The 13435-nt window shown below is 36.2% G+C and overlaps 1 protein-coding gene across 1 annotated transcript in view; it reads right to left on the reverse strand.

The window, feature by feature from the left end:
* Nucleotides 1–7617, reverse strand: part of ZNF804B (zinc finger protein 804B) — a 49702-nt gene extending 42085 nt beyond the window's left edge. Inside the window, exons 1-2 of the mRNA XM_064575584.1 lie at nucleotides 7538–7617; nucleotides 2549–6179 (exon numbers count right to left, since the gene is read on the reverse strand). Of these exons, the coding sequence (XP_064431654.1) occupies nucleotides 2549–6179; nucleotides 7538–7617 (3711 nt within the window). The remainder of the gene's footprint in view (nucleotides 1–2548; nucleotides 6180–7537) is intronic.
* Between the last annotated feature and the right edge of the window lie 5818 nt (nucleotides 7618–13435).

A 13435-nucleotide genomic window follows, 5' to 3' on the forward strand; every position in this document is an offset into this window, starting at 1 on the left:
GTAACGAAATCAGATTTAGGTGACACAACCGTTTTTTGTTTGTTTGTTTTATTTGATCATCTGCCCCAGCAGTAAACAGCAAGCAGAAGCAAAATACTAACTTCTTTCGATATTTCCAATAAATGAGATCTAAAAAGACATTAACCTAATCTCTGTTCATTTTGATCCATGGATGTATGGCGCTTAAAAAATTACTCTGAATGTCTTCCCCATTCAGTTTATATTGGGTTGTTTAAAGGACTGTTTTTCTCCTTATTGAAATATTTTATAATTGTAGCTTTCCTCACGTGATGACACAACTTACAACTTCTCACTCTGTGGTGCAAGTTATCTCTTATTTAAATGGTGAAGTCTGCTTTCCCATAGTCCAAGATAGTACAGCCAGTGAACACTGTCATCACTGATAATACAGGACAGTCATTTCCATGCCATCAACTCATATCAATCTGTCCTTATTAGTCAAAATGAAGTGCCCAATAGAGGTTCTCTGGTCTAACCTTTGGAGAGATTAAATTGTCACAAAGACAATTATAGAAATTAATCAGGTACTTTCTTTTTCATAATAGGACTTTTAATGTGTTCCCATAATTACTTTGTCTTGGCTCTATGTCAACTGTGTAATCTGTTTTAGGAAATTGTCATCCACATTATTTTTTTTAATCTGCTGGTCCATTTGTCATTTAGTTTTTATAATAAATATTCTGCTTATTTCACTTCTATTGGATTCACCCAGTGTTCATTGATGTTCTTTTATAATGATTTTTATGAAGTTCCATGCAAATATAGAGGGCTTTTATTTTTGCTTTTAGATGCCTTTCCTCCATTTTTCAATTCTTTTCAGACATTAGACATTCTTACTGACATATCTCAGTCAAAATCCCCATCCTGCAACTTTCTGATATCTAGGAAACTACATATTTTTTTATGTTACAATTTCAAAATCACGTTATCTCCTTTCTCTGTCTCTGCCTATCTGTCTCTCTCCCTCTCTCTCCCCAGTATCAAAGATATCCTTTCCTATCATTTACCAAGTATTAAGAATTTATCCTTTCAACTTCATTTTCCTCATTTGTACAGAGGAATGATAACATTGATCTCAAAATACATTTGTGAAGATTGAGTGAAATAACAGAGCAGGTGCTTAGCCTGACTCTGCTTGATGCACTATAGGACTTCAGTGAGGGTGGTTCTCTTCCCTGTGAAACCCAGGCTGAATAAGAGGCCCATCTCATTTAACAGAAGCATTGACATCATCATACACGCAGTAGATGGCTGATCACTCCATTTCTGCTTAGTTAATTTTCTCTGAAACTCATATTTATAGGAAATGTGCAGTCATACGAGTTTTTCTTTCATTTTATGAATATAAAATAATAAATCTAACTGGAGAGCCATTTAGAATACTGATGTAAGAAATGCAGATTCTGTGGGCCAGGAAACATTTTGAATAAATGTTTAAGATCGTTTGCAAAATTACATGAATGGTGATTTTATTCATCACCATTTACTGTGTTTTACTGATATCTATTACAATTGAGTAAAGTACACAAAATAATTTATAAGATTTTCTTGATAAACATCATGTAAAAATTCTGACACTTCCAAACCTTCATCTCTCTACTTATACATAATATTGGCTGAACACAGTAAGATTTCTTGAGTAGAATAAAGAAAACTTACTATTTTAATCCCTGTAATGTTTGAAAGATTAAGCAATATATTCAAAATGGTATTGAGTATATTTTACTTTTTTATTTTGCATTATCAGATACTAATGATAGCTTATATATGTTTTCGTATACAAAAATTAAATATTCTTAATTTAGATGTTGGTGATTCTTACAGTTACAAAATTCTCTTAACATAGATGTGTGTGAAACGAAGATAAACCAACTTCACAGAAACTCAATGATACAATCTGTGTAAAGATTGTTTTTCATTGAAGAGTAATTTTCAACTTGAATTAATCAGAAAATTTCTTGCCATCTCTTATTGCCTATGAAAATATAAATTATTTTGATTGAAACAGATTATATTGATTGAAAGCTTAGTAGTTAACCATTGGAATTATTTTTAATAAGCAGTTTATTTCACTGATCTTTTGTTATTATCTGATGCATAAAACCAATTGTGCGATCTATTCATTCACTCACTCAACAAACACCTAGAACATACAATATTATTTCCATTTGATTTTCTTTGTAGTATCAGTGATCTGCCCAAATGTTTTCTGTTACCATTTTATAACATTATGTGAGAACTCATCCAAACACACCTTTAACACGTTTCCCTTTACCTTTCCACAAACTTATTTTAAATTTGCTCTGTTATTTATGTGAGTTAAAAGAAATTCTTAAAACGCTCCTATTTTGATATTGGCAATTCATTCATATTTATATACTGGACACATTTTGAATTGGCACCAATATTTAAAATGTTAACCAGATAGACCACTTTAAATATATCATTTTTGTAGGTAGTGACAATGTGTTTTATTTATCCTCAAGAGGGGCTTTGACACCTATTAGTTCAAGTCTGCTGATGATACATTTAAGGCCTCTTTCACTCCGTTTAATGGTTGCATCTGACCAGAGCAAGAATGATGGCAAAGATCTTGACCTTGAAACACCGGTTGAATTAAAGGGTTCAAGTGGATGATAGAAGTTGTGGCTGGGTTTAAGTGAGGGCCAAACAATGCGGGGATCAATGTGGCGGAGGGCAGGGGCTGAAGTGTGATGTGAGGCGGGTGGAAGGGGGCAGTGGTGACCAAATGCAGGGGATGGCCCGCTAAGAAAGTGGGGTGCGCCGGGAGGATGGTGGGAGTCAGAGGGGAAAACGTGAATGGAGTAAAATGTGGCTGGGAAAGAGGATGTAGATGAGCTATGGGGAGGGGACTGCCATGGGAATTTAAGGAAGCAGAAACAGCAAAATGCTGCAGGAACGTGTGGTGGATGGTGGTGATTGATGTGTGCTGGTGAACCGGGACCGTCTGCATGGCCGGGGCTGGGGAGAAGGCAGCCGGCCCCGAAGGAGGCAAAACTCGAAGATGCTTCGATAGGAGCTGTTTCTGCATGTGCTGCTGGGCTTGTAGCTGTAGGAGCTTGTATTTATCTATTTCTTCTGGAGAAAATGTGATTGGCTGTTGAATTAAAGGGGGCGAGCTTGATTTATGGCACACTTCTGACTCATCTTCTACTTTGTCATGCTTCTGCATAGTTCTGTCAGAGTAAGAGTTTATATCCCCCTCTCCATGATTCATAGGCATGCTCACATCCCACAGGTCTAGATTTATTTGGTCCTCTTTGGTCTCTGTTGAATCCGTAACACCGGTATATCTGTTAGATGGAAAAGCACCAGGGAAATCATTTGGTACTGGGTCACGGCTTTGAATAAAACGTTGGACTTCACTAATTAAAGGTTTTACTGGTTCTTTTGTTGTTGGGTTCTTTTTCATGTTTGGTGACTGAGAATCCGCTACTACATGAATTAGACCCTTGGAAAGATGGTTATCACAATCAGGATCTCCTAAAACGGTGACATTATTTGTCTGTGAACTTTTGACTTGGTCTTTCTCTAGAGTCCTTTGAATTGCACCGCCTTGATCATTCCCTTTCTTACTTGTGTTCTGTGTTTTTTCAGACAAAGGCAATGCTTGTTGGTGACAGCCCAGGGGTGTGAACTGAATTGTGCATTGAATTTGTGAATGAGCCTCTGATTCATTTTTACGGTTCTTTGAAGAGACCTCAAAATTGGTTGATTGTTCCTGACACCTCTTGGCTTGCACTCTTTCTAAAAGGTGTTTGGCTGTCAGGGGAGTCCTCTCTCCTTCTGTCAACTCCGTGGTTTCAGAAGGGCTGCTAGAACAGTTCCTCAGAAGGCAGCTGATGTTCCCAGAGTTATACTGCATGGATTTTCCTTTTCCCAGGTCACAAATATGAGGGCTGTCCAAAGACTCTTGACTTCTTGTGCTTTTATTTAAACAATAAATACTCTCTCCTGAGTAAGAGCCCCATCTGCCATGCCGAGGTCCCTGGCAATTTGGTGGCTTTTCACTGTTCCTGGGACAGGACACCTGTGAGCTAGAATCACAGTGGGGGATTCTCCTGGATTTGGCCCCTGAAAACTGCTGTTGATTTTTGCCCAGTTTAGATCTTTGTCTGCAGCGGCCGTATCTATGAGTGGAGTGTTTTTCATTCTTAGCCGATTCCCACGATCTGCAGTTCTGATCTCTCGGTATTTCAGATGGCAGGCAGGTGCCCTTGACCATCTCCTCAGACGGGCAGGGGCAGTTGTGTGTTTGCTGTCTCCCTTTGTGCCTTTCAATGGAGCTGTGTTCTCTTTTACAAAAGAAGAGCAAATTACCGCTGCCCTCATCCCCAGACTGAGCACTTGAACAAGCACTTCTCAGGCTGGATGTACTGCCAGAGCACGTGTCTGAAGGGCTAGAAAGTCTATTCAGAGACAAGTTTGGAGAATTTCTCTTGTTTCTACGTCCGGAAGCCCTGCTGGCCATGCTGATGTGGTTACTATTCAAGATTACACTAACGTCCTTCCCGTGATCACCGTGACCCCTTACTGGGTAAGGACTCGAATTCCAGGTGAACTGATTTCCAACTTCAATATCCGAATGAGGATCACAAGGAATCAGTTTTGGTTTCTTCGTCCTCGAGATGCAAGGAGAAAAAGCTAGGCCCTCATTTGCATCATTTAGGATGACCCTCGGGCAGCTTTGCCAATGGGCCCTTGAAGGTTCCTTAAGTTCATTATCACTATTATTGTTGTTTTCTACACAATTCTTTAGAGAGATATCAAGGTAAGCAGGCACTTCAGGATTTTTCATTTCCAAATCACTTGCTCTAAAATTATGTTGACTCATATTTGGCTCAGAATCATTGTAGCCCAAATTATATTTTCTCTGGAAGTTTTCCCAATCTGGATTAGCTATCATCTTTGGTTTCAGAGATTGATTGTCTTCTTGGATCAATTTTTGTTGGTCTTCAATTAAACCTGAGACTTGGCTCTCTATTGTTGTCTTCATTTCTGAGGGCTCCTTCATCAATTCTGTTTTTAGGCCCTCTGAACCATGGTCACTCTTTGCATTCCGAGAAAGCTTAAAATCAAAATACAATGGGTTGCATCCATAAGAGATGCAGGGCTCTGTTTTTGTGAAGAGCAGAAGTTCCGTAGGCCACTGGAGGGTGGTGTGGCCATCCTTACTTTGTACGTGGAGAAAAGGCAATGGTTTCGACTTCACATCATGGGGACACGCATCTCTTACAAGCCTCTGTACATTTCTGCTAACTCTTTCTGTTTCATCTAAAGATTCTTCTCCCTTCTCCATTCTGGAATTGGGATTCAGCTGCACTGTCCTGTTTTGCTTTCTTGGCTCCAGTGATGGAAACTCATCCAGACATTCAAATATCCTGGCATCACTGTGCTTGTAAATATTTGGTGGGCTGGAGGAAGCATTTGCTTGGCATGAGTGATGAATGCAGTTTTCCGAAGTGTTCTTCACCGTACTTCTAGTTTCTTTTTCTCTGCTGCAAGGAGTAAAATCCACATCTGAAAGATGAATATCAGATTTAGAGAATGAAGCATGAATGCCAATAGAATCTTCTAGTGTTTCATCAATAGAGTCTTTTTTGTCTTGAATGATCTGAGATCTTATGGAGAAGGTATTGTGTAAGACACTTTCCAGATGGCTTGGGGTGATGTTTATATCTTTTTCCTTAGTGAGATGTGTATCCTCATTTGCAAACCTGCGGCACTTGCATTTCTCCGCAGTTTGTTTTGTTTTATAGATGGGTGACTTGCTACAATCGTGGGTTTCCTCTGTGTTCTCACTGAAAACAGAGGCTGAAGATTCTAATTTCAGATGCACTTTTTTGGAAAAAGAAAATGATACTCCTGTCCTGTGGTTTGCACCACTGAGATCCGAAGAGGCTTGTGGTACCCGATTTCCAAACAAATAACGTCTGTCCATTTGTAACTGGGGTCGGTTTTGCATGGTGGACCGCTGTTTATCGGAAATGCTTCTGGGCAGATTCTTTCCTTTAAGGAGAAGAGCGCTCTTCATGCATGATACTTTTCTGCCATTCTTAACTGGGAAAATTCCTTGCTGAAGTTGCTTTTCTATGGCTACTCTGGGAGCTTTGTATGCTGGTCCATTTCCAGAAACACTGTAAATACAATAAACATTTAAATGATTAAGACATTGGATTTGAAATCTTATCTATATGCGAACATTTCTTAGTGTTTCTATGATGAGTTATGCTATTTTATGAAACTATGTCTATTGTCATATAACCATTTCACTGGATTTATACAACTCAGTACACCTATGTTTCATAGTGGCTATTTCTAAAATACATCACTTAAGTGTGTTTTTTTTTAATTTTTATTGACAGATAATGTATTATTTGTTTCAGGGGTACAGGTCTGTGATTCACCAGTCTTACACAATTCACAGCACTCATCACAGCACATACCCTCCCCAATGTCCATCACCCAGCCACCCCATCCCTCCCACCCCCCTCCACTCCAGCAACCCTCAGTTTGTTTCCTGAGATTAAGAGTCTCTCATGGTTTGTCTCCCTCTCTGGTTTCATCTTGTTTCATTTTTTCCTCTAATTCTGAAATTAGCAAGAAGCAATAGCAAGTGACTATCTTACGCTAGTGCTGCAAAAGAAAATAAAGTGTTGCATTTACATCTCAATAGATGTCCTGCAGAACCTATCATTTTTTTGGAATATAGATTTAACGTTCTTTCACAAAGTTTTTCAATCGGTGACTTCACATTAAATAAGGAATTCAATGGAATTAAAAGTCATTTCCAAAGCATAAAAATATTTCATTTGCCTTTTTGTATAAAGGCTACCAGTTTATGATTTTTGTTGCTTCAGGTTTAAAATTCCTTCCTGTTTGTCTCCCTTTGAAACAGTGTGGCTAGTTCTTTCTTCATGACTGGTCACTATTTTGACCAATTATAACAAATGCATAATAAAGTAACACACATCTACAAGCCTTCTCCATAGCTTCAATTATTTTGAAATCTTTTCTTTTTCATCTTCCTCACCAAAATACGTTCTTTCTACCTTTTATGCATATATATGTTTTATCTTTTAACAGCTTTGTAAAGATTATTCATTCTGCGGAGCTTAAATTAGTAATTCAATCAGAAAACTGGAAACACCGGTACACATAAGAGATGAAACTCTTTAGATTAAAATTGTCTCTTTAATGTTCTACCTTAAAACTACATTGGCCTTCCTGGGGGGCGGGCAACACAAATCACACCATTTATCTGATGTTTTGCTTTGACTTGGCTTTCTTTTTCTTTTCTTTTCCTACATGCTTGGATGTGTGTCTGTTTGCTTTTTTCTAGTTTAGGTTTTTATTTTATTTTTATTCAGTCATTTGTTACCTGAGTATATAATACCAAAACAAGTGATATCTTTTCCCACATGTAGCTTCAGTTCTAATGGAGAGGTGCGTTTTCTGAGCCCTTCTCTAAGAAGTTCTTTCTTGTTCCCTTCACTTATGACTATTTGGCCAATCAGCGTAGAACTCTGGAATAACATTCCTTTTGTCCACCAAATTCCATATACTTTGCTTCATCGTGTTTACAGGTTTAATATTGTAGAAAAATACTTAATTAGCCTCCTTTTATTCATTTTTGAAATGAGTCCACTGGTGCACTTGTATGATTTTGCAATTTTCCTTTTCACTTATGTATATATATTTATTATATTTCCAGTCTATAATGTATTTTTATTGTATTTATTATCTAGGATCTATTTTTATTATATTTATATATTATACATACATATATGCATCACATTTTACCAGACCATAGTTACAGATTGATTTCTTTGGGTTAATTTTTGCTAGTACTGCTGGGCCCTTTCAATTCAACTTCTTCAGTTCAGTTATAGTTTCTTCTGATTTCTCTGATTATTGCTTCTTCTCTGCTTAGTTTTTCATCTGGGAATTTATATGTTAAGTGTATTGGCTCTCCTCAATATATCTTTTAGGTGTTATTTATCTCAGTACTCAGTGTCCTTAGTGTATTCTCTCATTCAGAAAGAATTTCTTGCTTTTAATTTCTATTTTACCAATTCAATTTTTTACAATATCCAACCAGTCATTTACTATGCCCATATGGATTTTAATTTACAATACTTTCAGCTGCCATTCACTCTTTAATACTTTCAGATTGTTCCCCCTTCATAAACTAATGGCTGTAGCTTTAGAATTATAGCATTCCCTTGCGTCTCGTGGAAAATAATTTTTTGAACATTTCCAGTAACTGTTTCATAATGAAAACTTGCTTCTTACTCATCACATTAATCTTCTTTTTTTTGGATCATTTTTAAAATGCTTTTTAGAGAGGGTGTTTAGGCATATTTGATATGAGAATGGGAAGAAACATGCTAAGATGGGGCAGTTGTTATGATGAGCCCCGGGGTTCCATGTCAGTGACGAATCACTAAATTCTACTCCTGAAACCAATACTACACTATATGTTAACTAACTAGAATTTAAATAAAAACTTCAAAAAAGAAAGGGAAGGAACACTCTTAAGATAGCTTATTAAATATTTCTTTCAAACATAAAGGGAAATAGAAAGCACAGAGATTAATTACAGTTATTGGTCTTTTAAAGTGCCTGCAGTCTGGGGATAGAAGAATGAGGACCAGAGACATCTGCAGCTCTGGATTTTGCCTCAGGGCCACAGAGACACTTTAGATTAAGTAGGAGCTATACTTCTGCTAAATTACCTTTTCTAGGAATGTCAATTAATCTGCTACTATCTGCATTTAGCAGAAATTATTTCAAAAGCCTGGTGCATGAATATTATCATTCTGCATCTCATGATTCCATTATGACTCAGATATTTTACTATTTTTATATTATCTCTCTCTATTTTTCCCTTAATAATATTTTTGCTTATTATCCTGGTAGTGTTTTGCATGTTTTCTTGCTTTGATTTATGTTAGTCTTCATGTTCTTTTCTGTATTGCTGTTTTATTTTACCATTTATCTCTCTAATGTGTAAGCGTCTTTCTTTTATATTCTTTTAAATATATATGTATTTTTTAATTTATGACAGAGAGAGACATAGTGAGAGAGGGAACACAAGCAAGGGGAGAAGGAGAGGGAGAAGCAGGCTTCCCGCTGAGCAGGGAGCCCAATGCGGGGCTCGATCCCAGGACCCTGGGATCATGACCTGAGCCGAAGGCAGATGCTTAACGACTGAGCCACCCAGGCGCCCCTTCTTTTAAATATTTTTAATCCTCTTTCCTCTTATTGTTTTCATATTATATTTTGCTCTTCTTGTCCTTACTTCTTGTTCTCACTTTATAATCCAATCCACATTTATGATTATATTTTTCAGAAGTTTTAGCATTTCCACCCTCATTATTAATCTCTTCTACCGCTAATGCTTATGCTTTAAACTATTTATCTCATTGCTTTCTAAACTTTAATTTCCCTTATCTTAAATCTAGTTTATTTTTATTACTTTGGAAAAATCCTATTTTTCTATCTTTGTGGTTTTCAATTCTATTATTTTAATAGAAGTTTTTGCCTTTTAACATAATTAAAGGTTTAATTTTTATAGTTATATCCTTATTTATGATTTTACTCCTTTTCCTAAGACTTTCTCTAGTTTCTTTCTGTATTTTTTACCTAATTGTTTTTATTTATAATAAAAAAGTGACTGTACAGGTACCCCTTTGTTCTTATGAATAGATTGTCCATTCTTGTAGCTCTCCCAAAATTCTAATTCTTGGCAACTAAACACATGCACAATTTAATTACCTTCTGTGAAAAAGTATACTTTCCAAAGAAGAAACAAGACATATCAAAACAACATAATTTCTTTAAATGATATAATATCCTAATGACCCACATTATCCAGCTCTTACATAAGGAATTCCATATTCTCAGAGTCAATGGTCCTATAATTTTTGAAATTTGGAAAAATGTCCATATCAATATACACTCTACTTAAATTCATACGTAGTAGAAATTTACAAACAGAATGACTCTCCACCTCCATACAATAACTAGGCTTGCTGAGGAACCAGGTTGCATTGAATTACTCAAGAGATGGCCAAAGTTGACTGCCCTTTATAAGACCCATTACAAGTTTTCTGCATCATTTTTTTCCATCAGTCCAATTCGAATATTCTTATTACTAGTAAATTCTCCTCTCTTCTCTAACGGACCACAGAAAAAATTTCTTGTTATCTGCATCATCCTACTTAGAAGTCTTTATAATGAGAATAATGGACAGGGAAATGTTGTTCAGGAGGGGGTAGTAATACAGATGATCTTTTTTCTTTTTCATTTTATTTCTTACTTTCATTTTTCAATTCAGCTGCCAAGATGGAAATATTAAATAATTCTATTAAGTGACTTCCTTTAGGCCATGAGGCTGCTTAAGCAAAAAGAACAATTAGCTGGAGGGCAGATGGCAGATAGCAGAAAAGAATGCAGTAATATTCCTGGTTCCGAGTATGTGGAAAGCTAAACACCTATCATTTCCCTAACAATGTGGAAAAAAAAAAAAAAAAAAAGGAACCTGGAGAGTATGTCTATTCTATAAAGTATGTGGTTTTTTTTTTTTTTTAGTTAATATGATTTTCAGCTCAACCCCCATCGAGTAGATCTTTTAATTTGTTTTAATTTGGAAGATACTTCATGAGTAGCTTTGTAAACTCAGCACTTGTAAACAAAAGCATCATAATCATCACCACCATTATTTCTCCCAAAGGAAAATATGGAATGGGTAAGTAGAGGTGCAGAAGTGTGACAACTTTCTACTAATAAAATAACCAAAATTATGTGTATTAGGTCTACTCAGATTTTTTGTCGTGTGTTTTTAAAGGACCTACCTAAAAGTTGTCTCTCTGTAGTGAGGTTTGCCTCTTTTTAAAAATCTTATAATACCATAACAAGTCACCCAAGAATTAACATATTCCTCAGATTTTTTTCCTTCGTGCTACCACAATTATCATTAGACTTTTTCTTTTGAGTCCTGTTTTGACAAGGACTATCTGGCATCTTACTGACAGTGTGTTTGAATAGCATAAGATCCTCAATGTGTTGGCAGGTACAAAGATCAATGCCAGTTTTGTCCTGTTTCTATGATTGTAGAGGACCTCAGAGCATGCATTTTTTATGTTAACCTCACCTCTGAACACATATTTTTTCAAACTTTATTTTTTCTTTATACCAAATTTCTCACTTAATTTTTGCCTGATTATTTTTTATGTATTTTGGTAAGTTAATTAAATTAGTCTAAGATAGTGGTACAAATACAAATACATGGACATATGTAAGGTGAATGCTGTGTTTTTACTTGTAAATTGATCCTTAAAATAAATATTTTCTTAGAATGAAATGTGAGCTCTAATATTTTATGACACTCAATAATATGAGTCATTCATTCCCAAATTTCTTGCATCTTGTTTTTCATTTCAACAACAGGGGTTTCAATTGTGGCATAGAACTATAAATTTCACAATTCACCAGGTTGCTGTCAACTGCATTAATGAGCTATATTAGGTGTTCTACATTATGATTCATATGAACACAAACCACAACCTGAAAATTTAATTGAGTTCCAGGTAACAATCTCCTCACTTTGAAACATTTGGCAGTTCCAAGCTTATGTAAAACAGCTATTTTTCAGCTACAAGGACGTATCAGTATAACATGTGTTATAATTATCAATTTAAATGGCACGGTGTGGTAAATTTAACTGCATTAATGACATCTTCTCTTGTCATCTGGACAATGATAGTGCTATTTACTTCAGATTCAAGTGTGTACAGGGAAACGTACAGATTTATTTCCTCCCCCAAAAGATGCACTGTTCTTTATGGTTTTTTTAATTATTATAAAAGTTAAAATAATTACTAAAGAGCTAAATGCATCCACTTGAATCAACTGGATAGAATAAGTGCCAGTATATTAGAATCATTCTTAGATCGTTTCATTAAAGAGCACATAAAATTAACAAATATTGGGAAAGAAAAAAGTCAGATACCAAAGGAACTAACTTATGAGCCTTTAACTACTAGAACCATTTGCTCTCAAATGTATGTTTCAATTAATTATAATTTGTTTACACTGTAACAGTGAATCAAATAAATCTTTGACATTTCCCCAATGATTGAAGAGAGTTTTGAACCATCTGAGATACCTCTATTTCTTACCATTCAGACTGTTGTCTTAACTCGGCCAGCTGATGAAGCCGTTTAAGTGCTTTTTCTTGTTTCTTCTCATCTTTCCATGACTTGGAAGCTACGTTTCGAGCAAATTCCCGTTGCTTTAATTCCTTCAGTCTCTATGGACAGAGAAGAAAAACAGAAAGGGCACTATAAATAAGTAATACTTTTTTCCATCCATAAGGCTCCTTATTAAACTTTGTCCTGGGTGCAGAGGTAACTTTCTGGATGGACAGAGTAAAAAAGTGCTTTTTCCATCGATGTTATTCTCTTCTCCAAGATAAATGTAGTTGTCAACTGGCTTATTTATCAAGCTTGTCACAATCACTACAGAAGTGTGCTGCCAAGCTGAACCCCAGTTCTTGTTGGGACCACCCTGGCTACATATCTGCAATCATTTATGTGCCTGTGAAAACGTAAGTCAAAAAATGTGTGATATATGAATGGGTGAAGGGAGAGGAGGTTATAGGGTGCACTTTCCTCTCAACATTGCCCCCAGCCCTCTAACTTGTAAAACATACTCTTCTTCATGCAAATTGATGCTATTAAATATACTTGGTGAAATGAGCTTGTTTCATTTAAGAGCATCTGTTATATTGTGAAAGATTTAGTTCAAAGCTCTAAATGGGATTCTTAATTCGTTTTTTCCTGGTGGAGGTATTTATCCAATGCAGATTCCTATTTTTTTTTTTAATTTTATTTATTTATTCATGAGAGACAGAGGCAGAGGGAGAAGCAGGTTCCCAAGGAGCAGGGAGCCCGATGCGGGACTCGATCCCAGGACCCTGAGATCATGACCTGAGCCGAAGGCAGACGCTTAACCATCCGAGCCACCCAGGCGCCCCCAGATTCCTATTTTCTATCCAGGATGATAAAAATGGGTCAGGGATTTAAACTCAGGATAGATGCTTGGCCTTGCTTGATTTAAATTAACCTACCACTTCTTTTAATTAATCTTTTCTCTAAAACAATTGGCTTACATGCAAATTGGATGTTGCTCATTACCTGTTTGGATTTCTACTTCAGAATTGGCCACTAAACACACCTAATGATATTGAACAAATTGAGAAACAGCCATAATCAAGTGAGCATCTTGAAGCTTGGCACTTAATCCTGACTTGAGAAGATATTTGAAGATTAGTCTCTCTTAACCCGTACAAAATGATTTCAAACTGTCTGAAATCTATATCAATTTA

Source organism: Mirounga angustirostris, unplaced genomic scaffold, assembly GCF_029215605.1.
Source record: "Mirounga angustirostris isolate CCGP_5_RB_7025 unplaced genomic scaffold, mMirAng1.0.hap1 SCAF_12, whole genome shotgun sequence".
In the NCBI taxonomy this organism is placed as follows: domain Eukaryota; kingdom Metazoa; phylum Chordata; class Mammalia; order Carnivora; family Phocidae; genus Mirounga; species Mirounga angustirostris.